Source organism: Geotrypetes seraphini, chromosome 7, assembly GCF_902459505.1.
Source record: "Geotrypetes seraphini chromosome 7, aGeoSer1.1, whole genome shotgun sequence".
Classification (NCBI taxonomy): Eukaryota; Metazoa; Chordata; class Amphibia; order Gymnophiona; family Dermophiidae; genus Geotrypetes; species Geotrypetes seraphini.
The window spans coordinates 158,821,837-158,845,668 of record NC_047090.1 but is presented as its reverse complement, the minus strand read 5'-3'; the positions used below and the strand labels follow the sequence as shown (position 1 = coordinate 158,845,668).

Genomic DNA, 23,832 nt, shown 5'->3' with positions numbered 1-23,832 from the left:
TTTTTGTACTTCTGGAATTATACCATATAAGTCTTATCTATCACTGTAGACCTCAGTAGTAGGTTAAACTTTGTACACATACAGCAAATGGGCACCAAAATTCTTCATTGGTCTCAATCTTTCAAATGTTTTTTACTTTCAGCTTTATAAGTTATATTGTTTTATATAGATTTATAAAGTTGAAAGTAAAAAACATTTGAAAGCTTGAGACCAATGAAGAATTTTGGTGCCCATTTGCTGTATGTGTACAAAGTTTAACCTACTACTGAGGTCTACAGCGATAGATAAGACTTATATCAGGCAGGGCTGTGGAGTCGGTAGATAAATGTTCCGACTCCGACTCCTCAGTTTTTTGTACTTCAGACTCAGACTCCAGGTACCCGAAATTTCCTCCGACTTCAACTCCGACTCCTCGACTCTGACTCCGACACCACAGCACTGGTTAATTTTCAGATCGTTAAAATGGAATGTCAAGTTGAGAGAAATGAGCATTTTCGACACCACCTTCTTTTTGCTTTTAATCAAAGTTCTAAGGCCGCAGAAGCTGCTCGTTACATTTGTGCTGTGTATATAGTGGATGCTATAGCTGAAAGAATCACTCGTGATTGGTATGCCAAGTTCAAAAATGGAGTCGGTAGATAAATGTTACGACTCCGACTCCTCAGTTTTTTGTACTTCTGACTCCGACTCCAGGTACCCGAAATTTCCTCCTACTCCGACTCCTCGACTCCGACTCCACAGCCCTGATATCAGGGGTCTCAAAGTCCCTCCTTGAGGGCCGAAATCCAGTCAGGTTTTCAGGATTTCCCTAATGAATATGCATGAGATCTATGTGCCTGCACTGCTTTCAATGCATATTCATTAGGGAAATCCTGAAAACCTAACTGGATTGTGGCCCTCAAAGAGGGACTTTGAGATCCCTGACTTATATGGTATGATCTTTTGTGCTTGAATGCATGAGTCTTATTAAAAGTGACGAAGATAGAGCTGTATTTAGAGTTTGTATTGACAAAAGACTTCTGGAATTAGCCACGCCCACAATGGCGTTAAATGCCACAAAGTGCCTACACAGGCTCGATTCTGGCGCTTTTTATTTAGGCTTCAGTCACTAGAACACGGGGGAGAAAATATTTGAAAAAACAACTCACTTCAATGTGAAATCTGGGCAATCAGTTACGATCACAAGGAAATACCCAGAAATATAGAAACTGAGACAATTTTCACAATATGTGGGGTTACCAGATTTTCCCGAAGGAAAATCTGGACCCATGGCCACACCCTCAGGCCCACCCAGTTCCGCCTGTGTCACGTCCCGTTCTACACCCCCCCCCCCCCCCACCCGGCCCTTCCCGGCACGATTTGATGGGAAGCTTTTCAAAACCTGGACAAAATGCCGGGTTTTGAAAAGCCGTCCAAACCCCTGGACATGTCCTCGAAAAGGAGGACATATCCGGGAAAATCCGGACATCTAGTAACCCTAACATTATGCAATATATATCTATGAAAGTGTATGCTCAGGGACCTGAAGACCAGTTGGGGGAACAACCCCACGTATAAGGTCTCGCTACGTATAAGGTCTCGCCATCCAATCATTGTATACTGCTTTTGAAGTCTTATTGGTTCATTCACTTTTCAGGGAAAAACTTTTTGGGGATCATAGACTTATAACTTAGGGCTCCTTTTACTAAGCTGTGGTAGCAGTTTTAGTGCGGTCTTGGCGTACGCTGAATTGTCGCGCACGCTAGACCTTAATGCCAGCATTGAGCTGGTGTTAGTTCTAGCCGCGTAGCGCAGGCTTAGCTGTGCTAAAAACGCTATCGCAGCTTAGTAAAAGGAGCCCTTAGTTTAGAATTAGCACTTATCTTACCCGACTTAGGAATTCAAAAACGATAGAGCAGCATTGGTCTCTTAAGAATGAAAAAATAGAAAACACCGTATTTTACAAGTAATTTATTTATTTCTTATTTATTAAAAAATTTGTATACCGCATATAACTATGCGGTTTCCATATCACATGCATAAAATCTTGTTTCCCTGCGATTACCACATATAACATAGACATGTCTAAACAACATCATTAATCGTCCCTGTTATAAACAGGAATAGAGCACAAATTCAATCAATTCAGAAATGATATCAAACTTTAAATCATACATTGCTGTCAAAAGAGTTCTAAAAGGCAGTTATCAACTGAACTATACCTTAGCCTAAAAAGACATTGGCAAATAATTGAGTTTTCAGCATTTTCTTAAAATTCATCCTCCCCCCTACAAGATACCAGGCAAGCCACAGATATCACGCTCAATAGAATATCTTAAGTAGTATGTTACACTGCTGCTTTAAACGATTTAGGCCCCAGTAGGTGCTTTAACTTTAATATTTTTTTGCTGTTATAAATGGCATTTCTCAATTAGGCACCGTTTATAGAAGTTCCCCCTAAGTGCGTAGTGGTTAACGATAGGCGCGCTTTTTATTATGCAAAGCTATGGTATTCTTTTTTGTAGTCATGATTTCTGAGGATTGTTTGTATGTTTATTCTATCATGTTTTTGTTTTTAAATGATGTATGCAAATTAAGTAAACCGTTTAGTTTTTAAATTTTTAAAGTAAATAAATATGTATTTCTGAATTGATAGAAATTGTGCTCTATTCCTGTTTATAATAAAAAAAAATAATAAAAATAAAGAAATAAATAACACTCTTACATAAATCACTATGATGGATTCAAAAAAATTTTTTTATAACAAAGTTTTTATCATGTGGATAGGTTGTGCTCAGAGACGTGGAAGAAAAAGGGGAACACATGTAGTTTAATTGAATAATTAGCTGTTAATTGGCATTACCAACTAAATTATTGACTATAATTGAAATCGATTGGCTCTAATTAGGAGTTACATGTGTAACTGCCAGTAGTCGATATTCTATACACAGTGTATGCAAAATCTATCACGTACACTTGTAGTCTGTCACCTAACACAGCAAAGGGCAGAGAATGTGCCTTGCAGTGAACAGAAAGTAGTCATCACCTGTTAACTATTAAGGTAGTGTCCCGCAAACTTTGTCGAGCCGCAGCACGCTAAACGCAGTGGCCGCGCCTCGAGGCATCTGGAAGTGCACCGACGTCAACACGATGTCACATCGACGTCGGCACCTGCACGATGGTCCTCCAGACGGGCCCTAAGCGACTAGTGGAGGGTGCTGGCAGAGAACACGCGCGAAGAGAAGGAGAGGCCTATAGGACGTGCCTCTCCTCCTCCCCTGCGTCTCGCGGCACACCTCAAATCTCAGGAGGCACACTAGTGTGCCGCGGCGCGCAATTTGCGATACACTGCATGAAGGTGTCAGGTAATGCAGAGTAGTAAGCGCCATGGCAATGGGGGTGGGCTCATTGCACCGCGTTATCTGCCCATCGGTTAACGTGCCGTTGAAAACCTTTCTTCACATTAGTTGATGGGAAAATGCTGAGAACTCCCCGAGCAGATCATTTTGCAGTTAACAGCACAATAAACAGGGCCCTTAATGGAAAAAAAAAAAAAAAAAGAGCGGAAAACCTAGAGCAGGGGTAGGGAACTCCGGTCCTCGAGAGCCATATTCCAGTCGGGTTTTCAGGATTTCCCCAATGAATATGAATGAGATCTATTTGCATGCACTGCTTTCAATGCATAGTCATTGGGGAAATCCTGAAAACCCGACTGGACTACGGCTCTCGAGGACCGGAGTTCCCTACTCCTGACCTAGAGGAAGAAAAGAGATTTCTCCAGCATGCAAACCATTAAATTTTGCTAAATTATTTCAAAAGCCGTTGTTACTTTATGTGATTGGTGTTTTGAAAACAATAAACTGCTGACTGGAAGAAATAAAACTGAGAACACTTAAAAAAAAATACCGATAATAAAGATGTAATTGCCTTTTCGTGACCTTTTAAATTAGAATCATTAAAGACAGAATGTGTAAAATGCAGGGTGTGCCCAATTTAAAGAGGTGAAAGAGAGGATTAGGCAAAAACTTAATTCTGGGTTTTCTTCCGTGGAAGCCACAGAAATGTAGGCTTGTGTAATCATCCATTATGACTCCCATGTGTATGCTGTGTGCCAAGAATTTGGGAAGGATGCTAAAACCTTAACAGAATATGAGAAATGGAATGCCAGAGAGCCAGAGCTGCCAGTAATCCTTCTCGCTTGGCCAACAACTCTGTCTCTCCCCGTGTCAGTACCAGCCCCCTTCCACTCCTAATCCCCCGCCCCAGCTCCCTGTTCTCCCAGATCCAACAGCAGCCTCCTCATTCTGCTACACCTCTTCTCTTTAACTGGCTCTGCAGCTGGCACTAGCAGAGACGATGCAATGGGAGAGCAGGAAGCATCTGTTCTCATATTGCAAAGCCTTTCTGGGTTAGGGTTACCAGACGTCTGGATTTCCCTGGACTTGTCGGGGGCGGAATGGGGCGGGGGCCACATATCCTCCTTTACCAAATGGAAAATCTGGTAACCCTAGATCAGACGTCTTGGAAAACCCAGGATAGACTTTCCAAAACCTGGCATTTGTCCAGGATCTGGAAAGCCCCTACAAGCTCCGGCCGCATCTGGAGGGCCTCTGAGAATACGCAGATGCTGTCGCATGCATCCGTGCATACTCCAGGCCCTCCAGACGTGACCAGAGTTCGTCGCAAAGAGAGGAGGCTTTCTGGGGGCGGAGCTGGAGAGTGAAATGGGGCAGGGCTAGAGGTGGGTGGAGCTGGAGGCGGAACCAGGCAGGGCTTGGGCAGAATGGGGCAGGATTGGAGGAGGAACGGGGCAGGGTCATGTGTCTAAGGTTCTCTTTTTTTAGGGCATCCTGGGGTCTTTCTGGGGCGTTGACTACTACTGCTATTTATTATTTCTGCAGCACTACATTGACACACTTTAAAGCCTCTCGATCGCTTGCACTTTCTTAGCCCCCCCCTCCAAACCAATCTAGATATAATTTGAGACAATTTCATTTCAAATCTGCATATTGTAGACGTTACACTCACTGGGTCTTTTGCTTCTACTTAATCAAGGCCCTGGTCAAAGAGCAGATGCACAAGAGTTTAGAGTTGGAGGTTCAAACGTGGAAAGAAGAGAAGGAACCAGAGAAGCTGATTGATTGTTTCCACAGTGAGTTACCCATCGATATTCTCCAGGTAAGGATCTTTAATGAGGTGTCATGTGCAGATTTGTTTTCCACATTTTACAAGAATACACTTTATACAATGTGCATTCCAACAGAGTGTAAACATGTCTACCATGATGCTTTACAGCATGGGTGTCCAACCTGCGGCCCGCATGCGATCCCCGTGAAGTATTTTGTGCGGCCCCGGTCGAGGGCGATGCAGTGTTTTCCTCTGCTGCCCCCTAGTGTTTACCGTCTTGCCGGCTCCCTCCTCTGTCTTGCTGCAGCGTTTGCGCGTTTCTGCGGCCTCAGAAACATTTTTTTTGGCCAGTGCGGCCCAGGGAAGCCAAAAGGTTGGACACCCCTGCTTTACAATAATAAAAACATCTGAATATCAAAACATCGTCATAAAATAAAACATGAATGGAGCAAAACACAGGCCTGAGCCACTGTGCTGAATCCACCTGGTTAGTCACATCTAGGGTTACCAGACATCCGGATTTACCCAGGCATATGTCCTCTTTTTGGGGGACATGTCCAGGCGGCTTTTCAAAACCTGGCACTTTGTCTGGATTTTGAAAAGCTCCCACCTCGGGACCGCGACCGGATGGCATCTGCGCATGGGTGGACGCACTGAGGTGATGTCACAGGCATACGCGCATGCACAGGATGTTATTGCGTTGCATCTGCGCATGCGCGGATGCCCTCCAAACTAGAGAATTGCACTGGGACAGAAATCCCACCCATCCCCGCCTGTCCCCATCAAGATCCTCTCCGTCCCCACCCGTCCCCGCCAGGATCCTCTCCGTCCCCACCCATCCCCGCAAGGAATTACCTCCATCCCCGCCCGTCCCCATAAAAAGCAGCAATTACTTCTGACAGGATCATCCATTCCAGTTTCTTTTGTGTTTGCGCTGCTGTTTTCCTTGTGGAATCTCTTTGGTGGAACCCTTTTTTTGTTTTCTGTTCAGGTAATTAACTTATAAACCCCCTTTTTTTACTAAGGCTGACGTGTCCATTATATTATATGGACGAACCCTGCTTCCAAAGCCTTCCATCCCCGTGGGAGTCCCGTGGGCCAGAGTGGGGTCCCCGTGGGAGTCCCGTGGGTTATGGGGGGATTCCCGTGGGACTCATGCGCAGTGCGCATTGTCATGATGGCATGATAGCATAAAACTCTCCCCCTCCCGAAGCCCCTGGATTCTATGGATGGTGCTCCAAGTAGAGGGTTGAAATTTGTGCCCGATCCTGAGATGCACGTGCATCTTAATTACGTAGGCCAGACATGGGCAACTTCGGTCCTCGAGGGCCGGAATCCAGTCGGGTTTTCAGGATTTCCCCAATGAATATGCATTGAAAGCAGTGCATGCAAATACATCTCATGCATATTCATTGGGGAAATCCTGAAAACCCGATTGGGTTCCAGCCCTCGAGGACCAGAGTTGCCCATGTCTGGCTTAGGCCCTCATGTACTAAGCTGCGGTAGAGGTTTCTACCATGGCCCAGAGCGCTATATGCTTGGACGCCACTCCGATGCTCATAGAATTCTAAGAGCAGCGTCGGAGCATTTAGCGCTCTGGGCCATGGTAGAAACCTCCACTTCGGCTTAGTAAAAGTTGGGGCTTAATGAGTCAATTAATGCCAATAATTGAACAACAAAAAGCAAATAAAGTTAACATAGCTGGTTTAAAAAAAAAGTTTGGACAAGTTTAAGGAGGAAAAATCCATAGCGTGCTATTGAGACAGACATGGGGGATGCCATCGCTTGTCTTTGATCATTAAGATGGAATGTTGCTACTATTTGGGTTTTTGACAGGTACTTAGCAATCTGGATTGGCCACTGTGAATATGGAATACTGGTCTAGATGGACCATTGGTCTGACCCAGTAAGGCTGTTCTTAAGTTCTTATTGGCATTTACTGCACACCGTTCTTTAACATTGCACACACAAAACTCACGGTGTGCAACCCAAAAGGAGGAAAAGCCATGGGATTAGCATGGGTGCACCAAAATTTATACCAGGTTTTAGAAACATAGAAACAGATAAAGGCCAAATGGCCCATCCAGTCTGCCCATCCACAGCATCCACTATCTCCTTCTCTCCCTAAGAGATCCCACGTGCCTATCTCACACCTTCTTGAATTCAGACACAGTCTCTGTCTCCACCACCTCTTCCAGGAGACTGTCCATTGCATCTACCACCCTTTCTGTAAAAAAGTATTTCCTTAGATTACTCCGGAGCCTCTCACCTCTTAACTTCATCCTATGCCCTCTCATTGCAGAGTTTCCTTTCAAATGAAAGAGACTCGACCCGTGAGCATTTATTTTACGTAGGTCAGTGATCTCAAACTCAAACCCTTTGCAGGGCCACATTTTGGATTTGTAGGTACTTGGAGGGCCGCAGAAAAAAAATAGTTAATATCTTATTAAAGAAATCACAATTTTGCATGAGGTAAAACTCTTTATAGTTTATAGATCTCCCCCCCCCCCCCCAAGGCCTGCATGTTCCCCCCTTCTTTGCAGTGTCCTCCAGCTTCCCCCCTGGCCTCCCAGGCTTAGTTTCAGCGCACTGTTTAAGATTTTGCACTATTTTTGAGAAAGTGCACATTGTTTGCACAGAGTGCATACATTCGTGAAGAGTATGTGCACACTCTTTCAGAAAGAGTGTGTTTGCTTTTCAGAGCGTGCACACATGCGCGATGGTTCAGGAAAGAGCGCGTACCATTTGCAGAATTTAATTTAACTTTATTTATTTCCCACTTGAACCCAAAGCAGATTACACTAACACACAGAAAATGTAATAAAACAAAAAAACATAAAACAACCAAAAAGACAACCTGAACATTGATAACCTAACGTAACAGAAGAGCACGCACTATTGATGGCACAAGGAAAACCATGGCATATTATGGTCGTTTCTGATCGTTTTCATTTGCCAAGGACATGAAGCAATATGGGCAATGCCGCTGACATTTCCAATGAATGCATATCCTTGTTAGAGGTGACACATGTCTTTTTGAACTAACAATGCTTCCTTCCTCCACTCAGTCTGACTGATCTGGTGAAGGGTTCTCGTTTCTAAATATTCAAGTGGATTAGCATAGCATGGGAAAGGCGTACTTTAACCAGGAGATATTCACGGTTCCAGTTCCTTTCTGATGACCTTGAGGGAGGCCTTTCAGCATTGCTTGTTTCCTGCTTGGAAATCCTGTATTCAACCTCGACGTTTATTTTCTTTCAGATCATTTACAATGCGAAAAAACAAGCTGGCAGATTATCAGGCGACTTGAGCAGGCTGCTGATGCAGAGGTTGCTGCCAATGTTATCAGACTTTCTAAAGAGGTACGATAGCAGTAGCGTGGATTGTGGCATTATATTGGCCGATAGTCAAAACTATTTACCGTATTTTCCCACATATAGGCTGCCCCCATGTATAGGCCGCAAAAAATGCCTATACAAGTTTAAAAACCGGTAGATAAGCCGCCCATTGTATTAGCCGTGGTTTATCTACCAGTAACTGGTCTATACAAGTTTTAAAAATCATCCTCTCCACTTTACCTCCCTCGCTGGATGGCCTGAATTACGGCCAGTGGTGCAGGGCAGGAGAGATCTTTTCTGTCTTCTTCCCGGGCCCCGCGCTGCTTCCTGCTTGCCGATGCTGTCAGTTCAGTTCTCGCAAGACTCGCAAGTCCCATGAGAACTGACGGCATCAGCCCGCAGGAAGCAGCGCGGGGTCGGGATGGAGCTAGAAAAAAATCTCTCCTGCCCTGCATTGCTGGCCGCGATTCGAGGCGGCAGCGATTCAGGCCATCTAACAAGGAAGGTAAGGTGAGGGAGGAAGATTTTTAAAACTTGTATAGGCCGCCCCAGTTTTGCAAGCTGCACCCACTGGGCCGGTTTGCAAAACCCATATATAGGCTGCGGCCTATATATGGGGACATACGGTAACCGGCCAGGAACAGCTCCTGGCCAGTTATTTCAAATATCTTGTATTGGTCAAACAGAGTAAAACAAGCAGAACAGAACAGTACAATAATCTGTCTGAAAAAATTGTATTAGTTTCAAGTTTATTATTATTCAAATTTTATTAAAATTTGTTATAGCGTCTAATATGACTTCAAGGCGGATTACAAAGGTAAAATACATACATGATATACATAATCAAATGAACACAGAACAATGTCATAATAAAAATACAAAAATACACAAAGGCAACAGAAGCAATAGGCTAAGGGGAAGAACTACAATGTACGGTGTTCCCCCGCAAATTCGCGATTCATGGACTCAGTTATTCGCGGTATTTTCTGACTGCCTCTTCCGGTCAGAAAATACAGGGAATGAGTCCGCGAATCAGCCTTCTGCACAGCCGATTCCTCCTCCTCTACCCCCCCCTCCCCGGAGCATGCTGGGTATGATTTACTGCACCCTAGCTGCCCTCTCCTGCCTTTTTACAGACTCAAAAAACCGCATTTGTGGTTTTTCAAAATTTGCGGGTGAATTATGGGGGAGTACTGTATATTGAAAAGGAGGGAAAATGTAAGGGGGGAAGACTGAACGTCAAGCACTCATACAGAATTAAAATGAATCCAAGATACATCTATGATGTCCTTAAAAGGACGATTATAAACCAAAGGCATTTTTAAACAAGGTTTTTAAGCTGATCTTAAAGGTATTTAAAGATGTCTCATCTCTTAGGTCGATAGGAGCTGAATTCCAAAGCATTGGGGCTGCTACAGAAAAAGTATTAGTTCGCATTGTGTTGATATGTTGTAGTGAGGGAATTGAAAGCAGATTTTGAGTAAACCCCCCCCCCCAACCACACCCAAAGAATAAAGAAATACTTAAGTAAAAAAAAAGGGGGAGGGGGGAAATTGGAAACATACTGAAATGAAGGAAGCGAGACAGAGGGGGCAACCATAACCATAAAGAAGATCACTCAATTAAATATTCAGAACATTACTACGAACATAAGCTGTTGAAGAAGACCAAAAGGGCTCCCAGACCGTCTGAAGCTGGAGGTCCTTGACAGAGTCCAGATCAGTAATGTCCACGCGCTTCATTTTTAGTTGGTGAAGCATCAGTGTAGCCATTCAGAAACTGTGGGGGGAGCAGAGCCCATCCAGTGGAACAATATCAGTTTTGGCCAGCTAAATAGCATTTTAGCGCCTAACCACCAACGTTCATAAGGTGCTAATCAGCTGTCTCCCCCTGGTCAGTGATTAGCTGCTAACTAGCTATATCATGCGACACAGCCAAATCGGTGCGGCTATTCAGCACCAAGCCGGCTATGTTACGCGGTTAAAATAGGCCACATAAATTGTAGGCCTATCTTTAACCACTACGCATTTAGGGGGGAAAAACCCATTAACGTTAAAGCTCCTACTGACGCCTAAATAAAAGGCACCAGAATCGCACCTATGAAGGCACTTTACGGCGTGTAATGCCACTGTGGGTGTGGCTGATTCCAGAAGTGGAGTTAGGCACCGTAAAGCTCCTACTTAGGCCCAATTCACAACAAAGATAGGCCCCGGAAATGTCAGCCTGGAAAACCCTGGCCTACATTTCTGGCACCTATCTTTCCAAGAGCCACGATTCTCTATACCAGTGGTTCCCAACCCTGGCCTGGAGGACCACCAGGCCAGTCGGGTTTTCAGGCTAGCCCTCATGAATATGCATGAGAGAGATTTGCATATAATGGAAGTTACAGGCATGCAAATCTGCTCCATGCATATTCATGAGGGCTAGCCTGAAAACCCGATTGGCCTGATGGTCCTCCAGGACAGGGTTGGGAACCACTGCTCTATACGGTGCCATCGCGTGGCTGACATGTGGTCAGCGGCCGCTTTTTAGGTGGCCACAAATATCATTGCCCTATAGAGAATCCGGGCCTTAATCGGTCAGACGGAATATTGGCTTAACCGCTCAAGTCGTTGCAGTCAAAAGTAAAACCAGATATTCAATGGTGGTTGTCAGAAACAGCCCGACATTAGCTATCTGGGTAGCATGCCGGCGGCGGGCCATAGGATTACCAGACGTCCAGATTTTCCCGGACATTTCCTCCTTTTGAGGACATCTCTGGGGGTCCGGACGGCTTTTCAAAACCCGTCATTTTGTCCGGGTTATGAAAAGCTTCTGACGTCGGGACAGTATCCACGAATGCGCAGATACAATGTTGTGATGTCACGTGCGCATGCGTGGTATCATCGCGTCGCACCGCGCATGCATGCGACGTCATCGCGTCAGCAGCGCGGGTGCCTTCCCGACGCAGGAACAGGTTAAGGGAGTGGGGCTGTGGGCGGGGGGGTGGAGTGGGACTGGGTGTGACATGGGCGGAACAGGATGGGTCTGGGGGCGTGGCCATGGGTCTGGATTTTCCTTTGGTAAAATCTGGTAACCCTAGGCGGCGAATATTGGGCCTGTAATATCTAACATTGGTTTTTCTCAATAATGTTTAAAAGAAGAAAATAAATGCAGGAGGAATCTATCTTATTCAATATTATTACATGTGGGAACCTGAAAACATACATTAATGCAAATATCTCTGCCTACCAAAGATGAAACTTTTAGTGATTGTTATTTCCATTTTTAGCTATAAAGAATCCTTTGAAGAATTCAGAGAGAAATTCACCCAGCACAAGTATTTCAAATCTATTATTATGGTAAACATTAACAGCTGTCAGACTTTCAGGTAAGGATGGAAATGTATAAAATAATTACGGGATATGGTGGGGATGAAAACTGTGAAAGAATACAGAAAGAAGTGGGGTAAACAGTGGATCCTCATCCAGCAAGAGGATGGAATAAAAGTATAGAGAATTTCAACTCAAAGCAAAAAAATTACGGTGACTTTCACACTTTGACTAAAGGCATTGGGGGTGGGTGGGAGGAGGATCCTGTCAGAGCAGAAGTTACAATTCTAAAAACAAAAGAGAGGGTGGAGAATCTGCATGGAGTGGCAGTTACAACTCTAAAATAAAAGGGAGGGTTGGACAAGTTCCTGGAGGAAAAGTCCATAGCCTGCTATTGAGACAGACATGGAGGAAGCCACTGCTTGCCCTGAGATCAGTAGTATAGGATGTTTCTACTATTTGGGATTGTGCCAGGTACTCGTGACCTGGATTGGCCACTGTGGAAATAAGATGGACCATTGGTCTGACCTGGTATGGCCATTCTAATGTTCTTATGAGATGGGAACATAAACTGAAAGCTCCCTCCATTAATACTATGGCAAAAGCAACCAAAGCAGACTGTGCAGAATTCAAGAAGGTGTGGGGTAGGCACGTGGGATTAGAGAATGACACAGTGACAAAATTCATCACCATTCCCGTCCCCGCGGATAACCGCGGGAAATAATCCCATGTCATTTTTTAGTGTCTATTTCAGCCTCAGTCCTTCTACACCAGCATTCTTCAGAGCAAAGCCTGCGGGTCAGTGGTTGTGGCCATTCATACTCTGATTCTTATGTGAGCCAAGGATAATGAAGCCATTGTGACATCACTGATGTGATTGGCTCTTAGGCACTGGTGGAATGAGGCATTATGACATCACAATATCTGCTCTGGATACCAGAGACTGTCATTCTGTAGTGTCTGTTTCAACCTCCTTCTACACCAGCGTTCTTCAAAGCAAAGCTTGCGGGTCAGTGGTTGTGGCCATTCATACTCTGATTCTTCCCTCTCTCCTTAAAGAATGACATGAAGATGGTTTCCTGCGGTTATCCGCAGGGATGGGAACGGTGATGAATTTTGTCACCTTGTCATTCTCTACGTGAGATCTCTCAAAGGGAGAAAGAGATTATGGTTATTGCGGATGGGCAGACTTAGATGGGCCATTTGGCCTTTATCTGCCGTCGTGTTTCTATGTTTCTGTGTTTACAAGCGAAAGAAAGTATTAAAGAGTTGAACCCACACTCTACCACCCACACATCACAAACAGAAAAAACTTTAGCTGATGTAAATACTGCGAGGTGAAAAACCTTTTGTGTAAAATAGCCAATCAAGCAAAGTGACTCTATATATGGATACACTTTCACTTTCAGTGTATGCGTGAGATTGTTGCCAGTATAACGATCAGGCTTCTAACAGTGTCTTAATTACCATCTTTTTAGCTAAGACCCCTGAGGCAGCCTTACGGCCGAAACACTGACGTGTCGGGTCTTAACAGTGAATAAATAGATTGAGCATCGCAGGTCGCCTCTTTTGTCTTCTATATATGGATAGCCATCAGGCCTGCTGATTTAAATATTCATAGTGGCTATCCATATATAGAGTTACATGTTGTTGTTTTTTTGCTTGATTGACTATTTTTCACAAAAGGTTTTTCACCTCGCTGTATTTACATTAGCGAAAGTTTTCTCTGCCTGTGATGTATGGGTGAGCAGAGGAGTGGAATTTCTTATACATCAACTTGGGAGCTTCAGAAGAGACTGACACCCAGTATAGAAGACTTATGTCTTTTGAATGCTTCGTTTTGGCTTCCTGAAGAAACAATGAAACGTGGCACATCGAGGCCAAAGAACTTTATTTTTTTTTGATGCATTGCACAATATTATTACCTTGTGAAGTGGAAGTACTGCAATGATTGGGTGGTGAGGTTTTTGGGGGACTTAGTTCCCCTTTTCCCTCTATCTCTCTGAGCGCAACCTGTCCACATATGAGAGTATGAATTAGAAATTCTTTTAAAAAATTTTCTTGATTGACTTTTTCACGCTTCCTTTTTGGAATTGTGTTTTCTTTCTCCTTGTTTTGTTTTTGACTGTGACATAAGGGTGGTAGAGTGTGGGTTCACCTCTCCAACACACTGAGGCTTTTTCTTGTGCTTGTAAAGCTGCTTTGGTGCACAGCTGATTTTGCCGAAGTATTAATGGAGTGACTTTTCCGTTCATGTTCCCTTACATTGTGATTTCTTATGAGATGGGAGCCATTCTTCATTCATCAACAGTACTAGTATGAGGATTTAGGCTGCTGTGTAGATGTGTTTTACTGATCTATTTTTGGTTACCCTTGTTTAGTTATTGTACTTTGCAAACCTAATAACCTGTACAATTACATTTCAGGGAAGATATTGAAAAACTGCAGACTCCTATATGTAATGACTGTCTGAGCATTCTAAGGGAAATTGAGAGTGCTGGATTTGAAGTACTTCTTCAAGACCTGTTTCAAAATTTAAAGGTACCACCTACATGGGTGTTTATTCTGAAATCTCGGTGATGCATTAAATAAGAAAGTATTTTGTACTATTTGAAGTGAGTCTAAAAACAAGGGCAGGATTGATCATACTTACTGTACCTGAATTACTCACCTTGATCTACAACTGTAAAAGATGTGAATCAAATCTAAATAAATAGGTTGCATAGGGAGAGGTATGGCTAGTAGGAAAAAGGAGGTATTGATGCCCCTGTATAACACCCTGGTGAGACCTCATTTAGAATATTGTGTACAATTCTGGAGGCCGCACCTTCAAAAAGATATAAAAAGGATGAAATCGGTCCAGAGGAAGGCTACTAAAATGGTGCGTGATCTTCGTCATAAGGCGTATGAGGATAGACTTAAAGATCTTAATCTGTATACTTTGGAGGAAAGGCAGGAGGGAAGATTTGATAGAGACGTTTAAATACCTATGTAATAAATGCACATGAGTCGAGTCCCTTTCATTTGAAAGGAAACTGTGCAATGAGAGGGCATAGGATGAAGTTAAGAGGTGATAGGCTCAGGAGTAATCTAAGGAAATACTTTTTTACAGAAAGGGTAGTACTCATAGATGCATGGAACAGTCTCCCGGAAGAAGTGGTGCAAACAGAGACTGTGTCTGAATTCAAAAGGGCCTGGGATAGGCAGGTGGGATCTCTCGGAGAGAGAAAGAGATAATGGTTACTGCAGATAGGCAGACTGGATGGGCCATTTGGCCTTTATCTGCCATCATGTTTCTATCAGGGCCCTGTAAATCAGAAGGAACAAGGTTTACAATTTATTCATTTATTTGTCTGCTTACCATAGCTCATAAAATAAACCACATATCACGCAAAACAAAACACACATTCACCAACAACCCCAAATGGGCAGATCAAGGGCTCTTCTTTAAGTTACACACGTACTTATAGAATAAGGGCACCTGTGCCTAAATATAGGTGCAGGCATTTGCGCCACCTTCTTGTTGGTACAAATGGGCATATCTAAAATTAGGCACAGTTCATGGGCATAAGCGCTATTCTATAAACCACACCTAACTTTAAGCGCAGCTTCTAAAATAGCATTTTTTTTTTCAGTGCTGATTTTTTTTTTAGGCACCATATACTGTATAGAATTTATCCCTTATTGTGCTTCAGAAATATACTAACCAGATTTATTCTACATCAGCTTTATTTCAGACAGTTTTCACAAAAAAATGGGCTTTGCAGTTATAAGACGATGCTAGACATCATTAAAACTACCCAGGACTATCTTTCACCACTGACGATGCTTAAGGAAACCTGCTATAAGGTAAGAGAAGGAAGCAGAGAACCATCGGGTCATTGGCTGAATGATTCTCAAATGACATTTAAGAGTATTCAAGCAGTTTGCATGAGAAGAGCTAGATAATGTCGGTACTAAGCTCCACCTTCATTCCTTCCCATGGGGGTGGGGGTGATTCATTGTCATGTTTTTTGACTTTAAAAAACAGACATGTCTAATGCAATTGAAAACATGATAGTGAAGTCCTCCCCCGTCCCCCGACTGAAACATGGACAGAGGACTTCTGCACGCTTAGAGAAAATGTTGGAGTTAGATTGTGACTTGCTGGCTACAGGGTAACTCATGAACTTCTTATCTAACAGGATGTTGTTGAAAGAATCCATTTTCATCTGGTTAAAGAATATATTGTACGACTGATGAAGAAGAAGGTCAGCAAGAAAAACCCAGATGAACAGCAAAGCATGGCAAGTCAGATCCTTAATAATGCACAGCTGATAGAGGACTGCTGCTCCTCTCACGTAAGTTCATTTCCTCATCAGCTTACACTTCGTCACATGAAATGCGCTTCTCCCTCCATATTCGCGGGATCGGCACACGTGACGTCGACTATTCACAGTTTCCATCTTGATGGCTCCGCCCCCCCCCCAAATGATGTCATCCTAGAGTGCCAAGAACAAAAGTTCAGCGTTTTTATGTCAGCGTGGTCGGGCAAATGGCAGCATCGGAGAAAAGGGTGCAGAGAGAAAGGGGTGCAGAGGGAAAAGTTCGGCACATACTGTACTGTCTACGAACCGTGCAATGCAATAACTTGTTTATTAAATCAACCACGAATACTAGCGATAAGTTTCATTTGCAATTTCACAGTATTCACGAGGGCCATACCACACCCCCTGCGAACATGAAAGCGAAAAGTTATTCACGATATTTTGGTATTCGCGGGCCGTCTTTGACCCTAACCCCCGCAAATATGGAGGGAGAAGTGTACACATTTTTTTTTATATAAGATTGCTTCATCATTTAATTCACATAACTAATTTGTAGAGAATCTCCATTACTTACCCTGACAGAGGAACAGCTTGTTTAACTAATGATTGATATATAAGAGATGGTTGTCATTCTCATTTCATTGGTTGCAAGAAGAAGAAATGTGCAGAACTTAAGGAAATTAAATGTTGTTGTTGCCATTTCCCTCATGACAAAAACCTAGACTGTTGTAAATTTTAGCACTCAATTAATCTTATGGAGCATCTGTTAAAGCAGGGATGAGCAACCATGGTCCTAGAGATGCACAACCCAGTTGGGTTTTCAAGAGTTCCACAATACAGTGCTCCCCCGCGAATTCACGGTCAGCTGTTTGCGGTATTTTCCAACCACGAATGACCGGGCAGGAGAGGGCAGCTAGAGAGGCAGGAGAGGGTAGCCGGAGCACCGGCGAGTGAAGGAAATCACTCGCTATATGCTACGACTGCCTCTTCCTGTACTAAAGTCGGGCCTTACCAATCAGGAGCTGCGTGTCAAAGCAGCTCCTGATTGGTGAGGCCAGACTTTAGTACAGGAAGAGACGGTCGGAGCATACAGCATGTGATTTCCTTCACTCGCCGACGTGCCGGCTGTCCTCTCCTGTCTCCCCTGCCTATAAATTGTATTCGCGGTTTTTTTTTTTAATTTGCGGGGGTTCCTGGAATGGAACCCCCGTGAATTTTGGGGGAGAACAGTATATATATATGAGATTGATTTGCATGTATGGCTTCCTTAGTATGCAACTAGATCTCATGTGGACATCTTGAAAACTATAGTATCATACTAATATCTTTAAAGATGGTATTTGGGATCAGAACAGAGAATCCACAGGAAAAACAGAATCCCGTCGATTGAAGCATAGAATGTTAAGGAAGGGTGGTTGATAATGTCAGAAACCAGCTTGGACAAGTAGAATAAAGTTTCTCAGCCAAGACTTTCGTTTGCATCATTGATTCTCAAAATCTCCCCCAACCATTATCTAACACTCTAACATTTTTAAATATCTTCTTTATTGCTTCTGGTTATTTGTTTCAGAATCTTACTGGCTTATCCTCCACCCAGCAAAGGAATATAATAATTTATCTTAGATAAATGCCTAATCTTAGCATGTAGAACCAATATTGTTGGTGTGTAATTTTATTCATCAAATCACAAAGTCTTGTGTGGTGGCTCGACACGTGCGTGTTTCGGCCTCTACGGCCTGCCTCAGGAGCCATGGTAAACCGAAGCGTAATTATTTGTGATATGTAGATGATATGTCCCGTGCAGTACTTGTATCTTGCCTTTTAATCTTTAGTTGCTAAGGTCTGTTCCTTAAAGAGGTTTCAGTAATTCTGAGGGTTTGTGGCTGCCTGGTTTTTGTCTTGCAAATCTTAGAGTATTATTACACAATGGTTGGGGGAGGTTTTGAGAATCAATGATGCAAACGCGGACCTTATAAGTCTTGGCTGAGAAACTTTATTCTACTTGTCCAAACTGGATTCTGACATTCTCAACCACCCTTTCTTAACATTCTTTGCTTCAATCGATAGGACTCTGTTTTTCCTGTGGACCTCTTGAAAACCCAACTGGGTTGTGGCTCTCCAGAACTATGGTAGCCCACCCCATGTTAAAGTGTCTCTTCTCATTGGGGGTCCTTAGTGCCCTTAAAACTGCAAGTCAACAAGAGACCCCTGGAACATCCAGACATGGCCATCCAAGGAAATAAAAACAAGTGTTAATTTTTATTTTGGGGAAAGTCTGCTTCCAACTAGCTACTGCAAACCACCAGAAAAGGAAAGAGGTAGCGACCCAACACAGCCCCTCAGCAATCCAGGATGAATCCACCTTCAGATGAATTGCAATCAAGTGTAGAGTAGAGAATGACATGGGGCAGGAACTCAATTTCCCTGTCCTGTTCTCGCAAGTTTTGTCACTGTCCCTGTTCCTCCCCCATTCCTGTAAGCTCTGCCTTAACTGCACAAGCCTCAAACTCTTATGATTTTAAAGTGTTTGAGGCTTGTGCAGATGAGGGCGGAGCTTAGGCATTGGTGGAATGAGGCATTATGACATCACAGTCTGAGCTCTCGAATGTTGCTACTTATGATTTTAAAGTGTTTGAGGCTTGTGCAGATGAGGGCGGAGCTTAGGCATTGGTGGAATGAGGCATTATGACATCACAGTCTGAGCTCTCGAATGTTGCTACTTATGATTTTAAAGTGTTTGAGGCTTGTGCAGATGAGGGCGGAGCTTAGGCATTGGTGGAATGAGGCATTATGACATCACAGTCTGAGCTCTCGAATGTTGCTACTTATGATTTTAAAGTGTTTGAGGCTTGTGCAGATGAGGGCGGAGCTTAGGCATTGGTGGAATGAGGCATTATGACATCACAGTCGGAGCTCTTGAATGTTGCTACTTATGATTTTAAAGTGTTTGAGGCTTGTGCAGATGAGGGCGGAGCTTGCAGGAATGGGGCCAGGACAGGAAAAGAACTTGCGGGACGGGAAAATGAGTTCCCGCGGGGATGGGGAAAAATTTGTCCCCGTGTCATTCTCTACTGTAGAGTTTCAGAAACTATAGAACCCCTTGCAGTGAGTGCTTTCATGATCTCCCATGCCTTTAATCTCATTGAGGTTTCTTGCCTTACTGTGATAAACATTTCACATCCAATAATCTTATTGAATCCAAGCAGCATAGCATTTACTTGGGCTACTTTTTTTATTTTTTTTTTTTTGCAATAGGGATCCAAAGCAGCTTGGTTGAATCCAGCGATCCCCACGTTGGCTGAAATTATTAAACTTCAGGATATAAGTGCTATTCAAATTGAAGTTGCCTCACTTGCAAGAAAGTACCCTGACATAAAGTGAGTATAATCCACTAGCATCTGGGAGTGTTAACAGCTTGGTATGCAGAGGCATAGTAAGGGGGAGGGGGCGCGGGGGGGATGTGAAGAGAGAGAATGAGGAGCAGCTGAGTGATAGTTCTAGAAAGAAGGTGTTGACACTTTTATACCAAGATTCCCCCCCCCCATCCCGTGATCTCCACTCAGCTGGTAAGTCCCTCTTATCTATGCCCTTCTCTTCAGCTGCCAACTCCAGACTCCGTCTCTTCTGCCTTGCTGCACCATATGCTTGGAACAAACTACCCAAATCCCTATGGCGTGCTCCATCTCTGGCAGTGTTCAAGGCCCAGTTAAAAGCGCACCTCTTTGAGAGTGCTTTCGAATCCTAACTCCTCTCACCTTGGGTTCTGTATCCCCAATCCCTATCTGTCTGTCCAAGTTAGATTGTAAGCTCTTCTAAGCAGGGACCGTCTATAAATGTCCAAATGTACAGCACTGTGTATGCCTTTCAGTGTTATATAAGTATCTTTTAAATGCATTGCATGTAAACACTTTTGTGAAATAGCAGTTGATTTCACCATTCCAATATTTTTCTACTTATAGCAAAAAGCATGTTGCATCTGTCTTGTACATCAAGGGAAACTTAACGAATGCAGAAGTGAGAGTCATTCAGGACATCCTGGATCACTGTGAAAGGACAGCAGATTCTTGCCCACAACTGTTTTCATCTATAAGCTAAACAGTTCCCAGAACAAAGAGAAGTCAATTTTTTCTTCATGCCACATGCAGCAAAAATGACACGCTAGGCCCAATTCTGACTATTTCTTCTGGCTGAAGCTCCTTTCGTGATGTTACCATTCAGAATATGCTCTGAGGAAGTAGAAGCGATGTTTCTGTCACTGCACAAAACCTAAAACAGCTAAATATCTCCATTAATGTGGCTTCAGAAGCTTCCGGAAGAAGCTGCCAGCGATGAATTTCTACGTTTCCACTTGAGCGATGCACACTGCTAAAATAGGGACTGACATACTGTAGGTAGAGATGAGATATTATCATTCTAACTCATTTCTAAGGTAAATGAACTATATTTGCAGGGAAATGATATCACCGGGTTTCTTTCTAGCAGAATCCTCTTTCTGTTATTGCGTAAATTCCTGCTGTTTTAAAGGCTGCGAGATAGAATTAGGAAATGGCACCTTCAAGTGAGTTTCTGCCATTTCTTCATTTTCCTCTGTGCGTTTTCACTTTGCAGTGTCATCTTGATTTTGGTTCAGTTGAAACAATTCATTTTGGCTCTTTTAAGGCTGTATAAAAAAAAATTATTCCCTAAGGAAAGGAGAATTGTAAATAATTAGGGTTTTTTTGTGATTCTGTTCCAACACCATTTCATTTCCTGCCTATATGTTCCAAAGCAACCATTTTGAAAATTAGGGACTAGCGTAAATCAATGTGAGCTGGTTGATCATTTCTGGGTTCAAGCACCTTCATATGGTCATGGAATATTGTTACAGTATTGCTGGAGCTCACCATACTGGTGGGCTTATAGTATGCGTGAACCAGCAAGAAGGGGAATCAAAAGTACATACCAAACAGTGGACCAAGAAAAGGAGCACCAAGGGCCTCGTGAACTGGGACAACAAAATTCACTTTATTGAATGACCCAACACGGGCCGTGTTTCGGCAAAACTGCCTGCTACAATTTTTGTCTATGGGTCAATTTAACAATCTTTCACAAACATAACAGAAGAAAGCATTTTACAAAATGGCAACCGCTTCACCTAAACTCCAACAGCATTAGCATAGGCATCAAAACCACTGCCTAGTTTAACTAGGTAATTAAATTTAGCTGCTCAAAATATGCACCAGCGTATTAATTTACATTGGTTATAAATAGGCTGTGTAATAATGTGGTGAAATCAGTTAGCTTAGCAGGGTTTGAAAAAGATTTGGATAGTTTTCTAAAACAAAATAGTCCATAAGCCATTATTGAAATGGAAATCTACAGTTTATTCCCAGGATAAGCAGCATAAAATCTGTTTTACTACTTGAGATCTAAGTACTTGGGACCTTGGTTGGCTCCTTTTGGAAACAGGATCCTGGGCTTGATGGATCTTCGGTCTGTCCCAGTATGCCAATTCTTATGTTCTTACTTCCTAAGAATGCACAGTAATATGCAACAGTGTTAAGATAAATAGTCAGACTGGTTCTTCTGAAAATGTATATGAGTATTCAATAAATGGATATGTGATAGATCCAGATACATTCCAGGGTACATATTGTGAAAATACATGAAATTTGAGTAGTATTATTCCACGAGCTGTGACTGAACATCATTGTACTGTATATTGTGCATTTTTCTTCCTGAACAAAAAGCTGAATTTTATCCTTGCACGATAAACCAGTGTTTACGTATATATTACAATTTGTATGTAATCACCTCTCAGCAGGGTTGCACTAGAATGTTAGATTTGTAAAAACATAAAGTCTCTTTTTTATTAACTGTGTTATATATGTAAAATATTTATCTATAAATCATCAAAGTTTTGGAACCTTTCCTATGAATAAAGTTTGCACTTTTGTAATATATTACTGGAATGCTGTCTAATTTCTGCAACAATGCACCGTGAAGGCAATTTCATAACATAGCCTAGACGACTAGGTTCCCTTATTGAATATTAGCATAACCCACCTATGTCCCGCCCATTCTTCACTCCTGTGTTCAGTAATCCCCCCGATATTCGTGGGGGGCTCCATTCCAGGAACCCCCGCGAATCTTGAAAAACTGCGAATATGGGGGAGACTGGAGAGGGCAGCAGGTGAGGCAGGAGAGAGCAGCCGGAGCGCCGGTGAGTGCAGAAAATCACTCGCTCTATGCTCCGACCGCCTCTTTCTGCACTAACTTGGGCCTTACCAATCAGGAGCTGCGTGTCAAAGCAGCTCCTGATTGGATAAGGCCTGACTTAGTGCAGGACGAGGCGGTCGGAGCATACAGCGAGTGATTTCCTGCTCCGGCTGCTCTCTCATGCCTCTCCAGCTGTCCTCACCTTGTCAGCGGTTCGCAGTCCGAAAATACCGCGAATGACCGAGACCGCAAACCAACGACCGCGAACAACCAGGGGAACACTGTACACCCTCTTGCAAATGTGCATTATGTAAGTTAAAGGGGGTGTTTGCAGAATAACACTTAGGCAGAATATTGGCATTTACATATGTGCATGGAGAGTGTGGCACAGTGGTTAAAGTTATAGCCTCAACACCCTGAGGTTGTGGGTTCAAACCCATGCTGCTCCTTGTGACCCTGGGCAAGTCACTTAATCCCCCCATTGCCCCAGGTTCATTAGACAGATTGTGAGCCCGCTGGGACAGAGAGGGAAAAACTGCTTGAGTACCTGAATAAATACATGTAAACTGTACTGAGCTCCCTGGGAGAATGATATAGAAAATTGAATAAATAAATATGTCATTACTCTAAGCATTTATGCATGTAGGGCAAGGGTCGGTACCCTTTTTACAGCAAAGAGCCAATTTATCCAAAATGTTTGACCTATGATTTACAAAGAGCCGCAAGGTGTAGCTTCACTCCCCTCCAACCCCTCGCAGGTCTCTGCACTTATCTTTCTTCCCTCCCCTGCTGCTCCCTCCAATCCATGGCCAAGGATTTCTCCCCTCTCCAGGTCCCGACCCTTTAATCTCCCTCCCAACTCCATGATTCCCCCCCTCCACCGCGGACCCTACTGAGGTACCTCATGGTTCAGCGGGATTCTTTGTGGCAGGAGTATGGCCCTCTTAACACCGTTACTCTCATGATGACATAATGGAGGATAAAAACCCTGAACAAAACAAACATTCCCAGAAACGAACAAGCAATGATACAAAATCAACCTTTTTCTGTCTACACACCTCTAATTTTGCCCCAAAGTCATTTCTATAGTGCTGTGTTCTATTTTGAGCTAAGCCCAGCACATTTTGGCAATAAAACATTTTTCTGAACTTTATTTGATAACTGCATGGAATTCGACTTGTGCTTTTTTATTAGTGACATGTTTCATGTATGAGGTTCTGTCTTGGGCTGATGATTATCAAAGTATTCAAACTGTGAACACTGAAATTTTCTCAACAATCAGTCATTAAGAAATCACTCCATTATTTCCCCCTCTAAATACATTCACTTCTGCCAAACTTTCCATTCTGGGTAAGCAATTTTGGGATGAGCTCACGATGAATTATGAACATGTTTACAATGATTAACTCGGGTTTCCAATTTTTAACTCAAGTTTTGTGTGTGTGCCAACTCCGCATCCCACACAGTTATGGCTGAAGTCAGCTTTGCAAGTCAGCACATGGATTACTATGTTGGAACAAGATGCAAAAGAAGGGGGAAATCACTGAATAGTTTGGAACGAGGACACATAGA

At 43.2% G+C, this 23,832-nt stretch overlaps 1 protein-coding gene across 1 annotated transcript in view; it reads left to right on the top strand.

The window, feature by feature from the left end:
- The window catches only part of TNFAIP2 (TNF alpha induced protein 2), a 36,270-nt gene extending 14,266 nt beyond the window's left edge, over window positions 1-22,004 (top strand). Inside the window, exons 5-12 of the mRNA XM_033952362.1 lie at window positions 5,035-5,157; window positions 8,368-8,468; window positions 11,716-11,814; window positions 14,182-14,296; window positions 15,482-15,604; window positions 15,940-16,095; window positions 19,318-19,439; window positions 20,022-22,004. Coding sequence (XP_033808253.1) covers window positions 5,035-5,157; window positions 8,368-8,468; window positions 11,716-11,814; window positions 14,182-14,296; window positions 15,482-15,604; window positions 15,940-16,095; window positions 19,318-19,439; window positions 20,022-20,157 — 975 coding nt within the window. The 3' untranslated portion in view covers window positions 20,158-22,004. The remainder of the gene's footprint in view (window positions 1-5,034; window positions 5,158-8,367; window positions 8,469-11,715; window positions 11,815-14,181; window positions 14,297-15,481; window positions 15,605-15,939; window positions 16,096-19,317; window positions 19,440-20,021) is intronic.
- The last annotated feature ends 1,828 nt before the right edge of the window (window positions 22,005-23,832 follow it).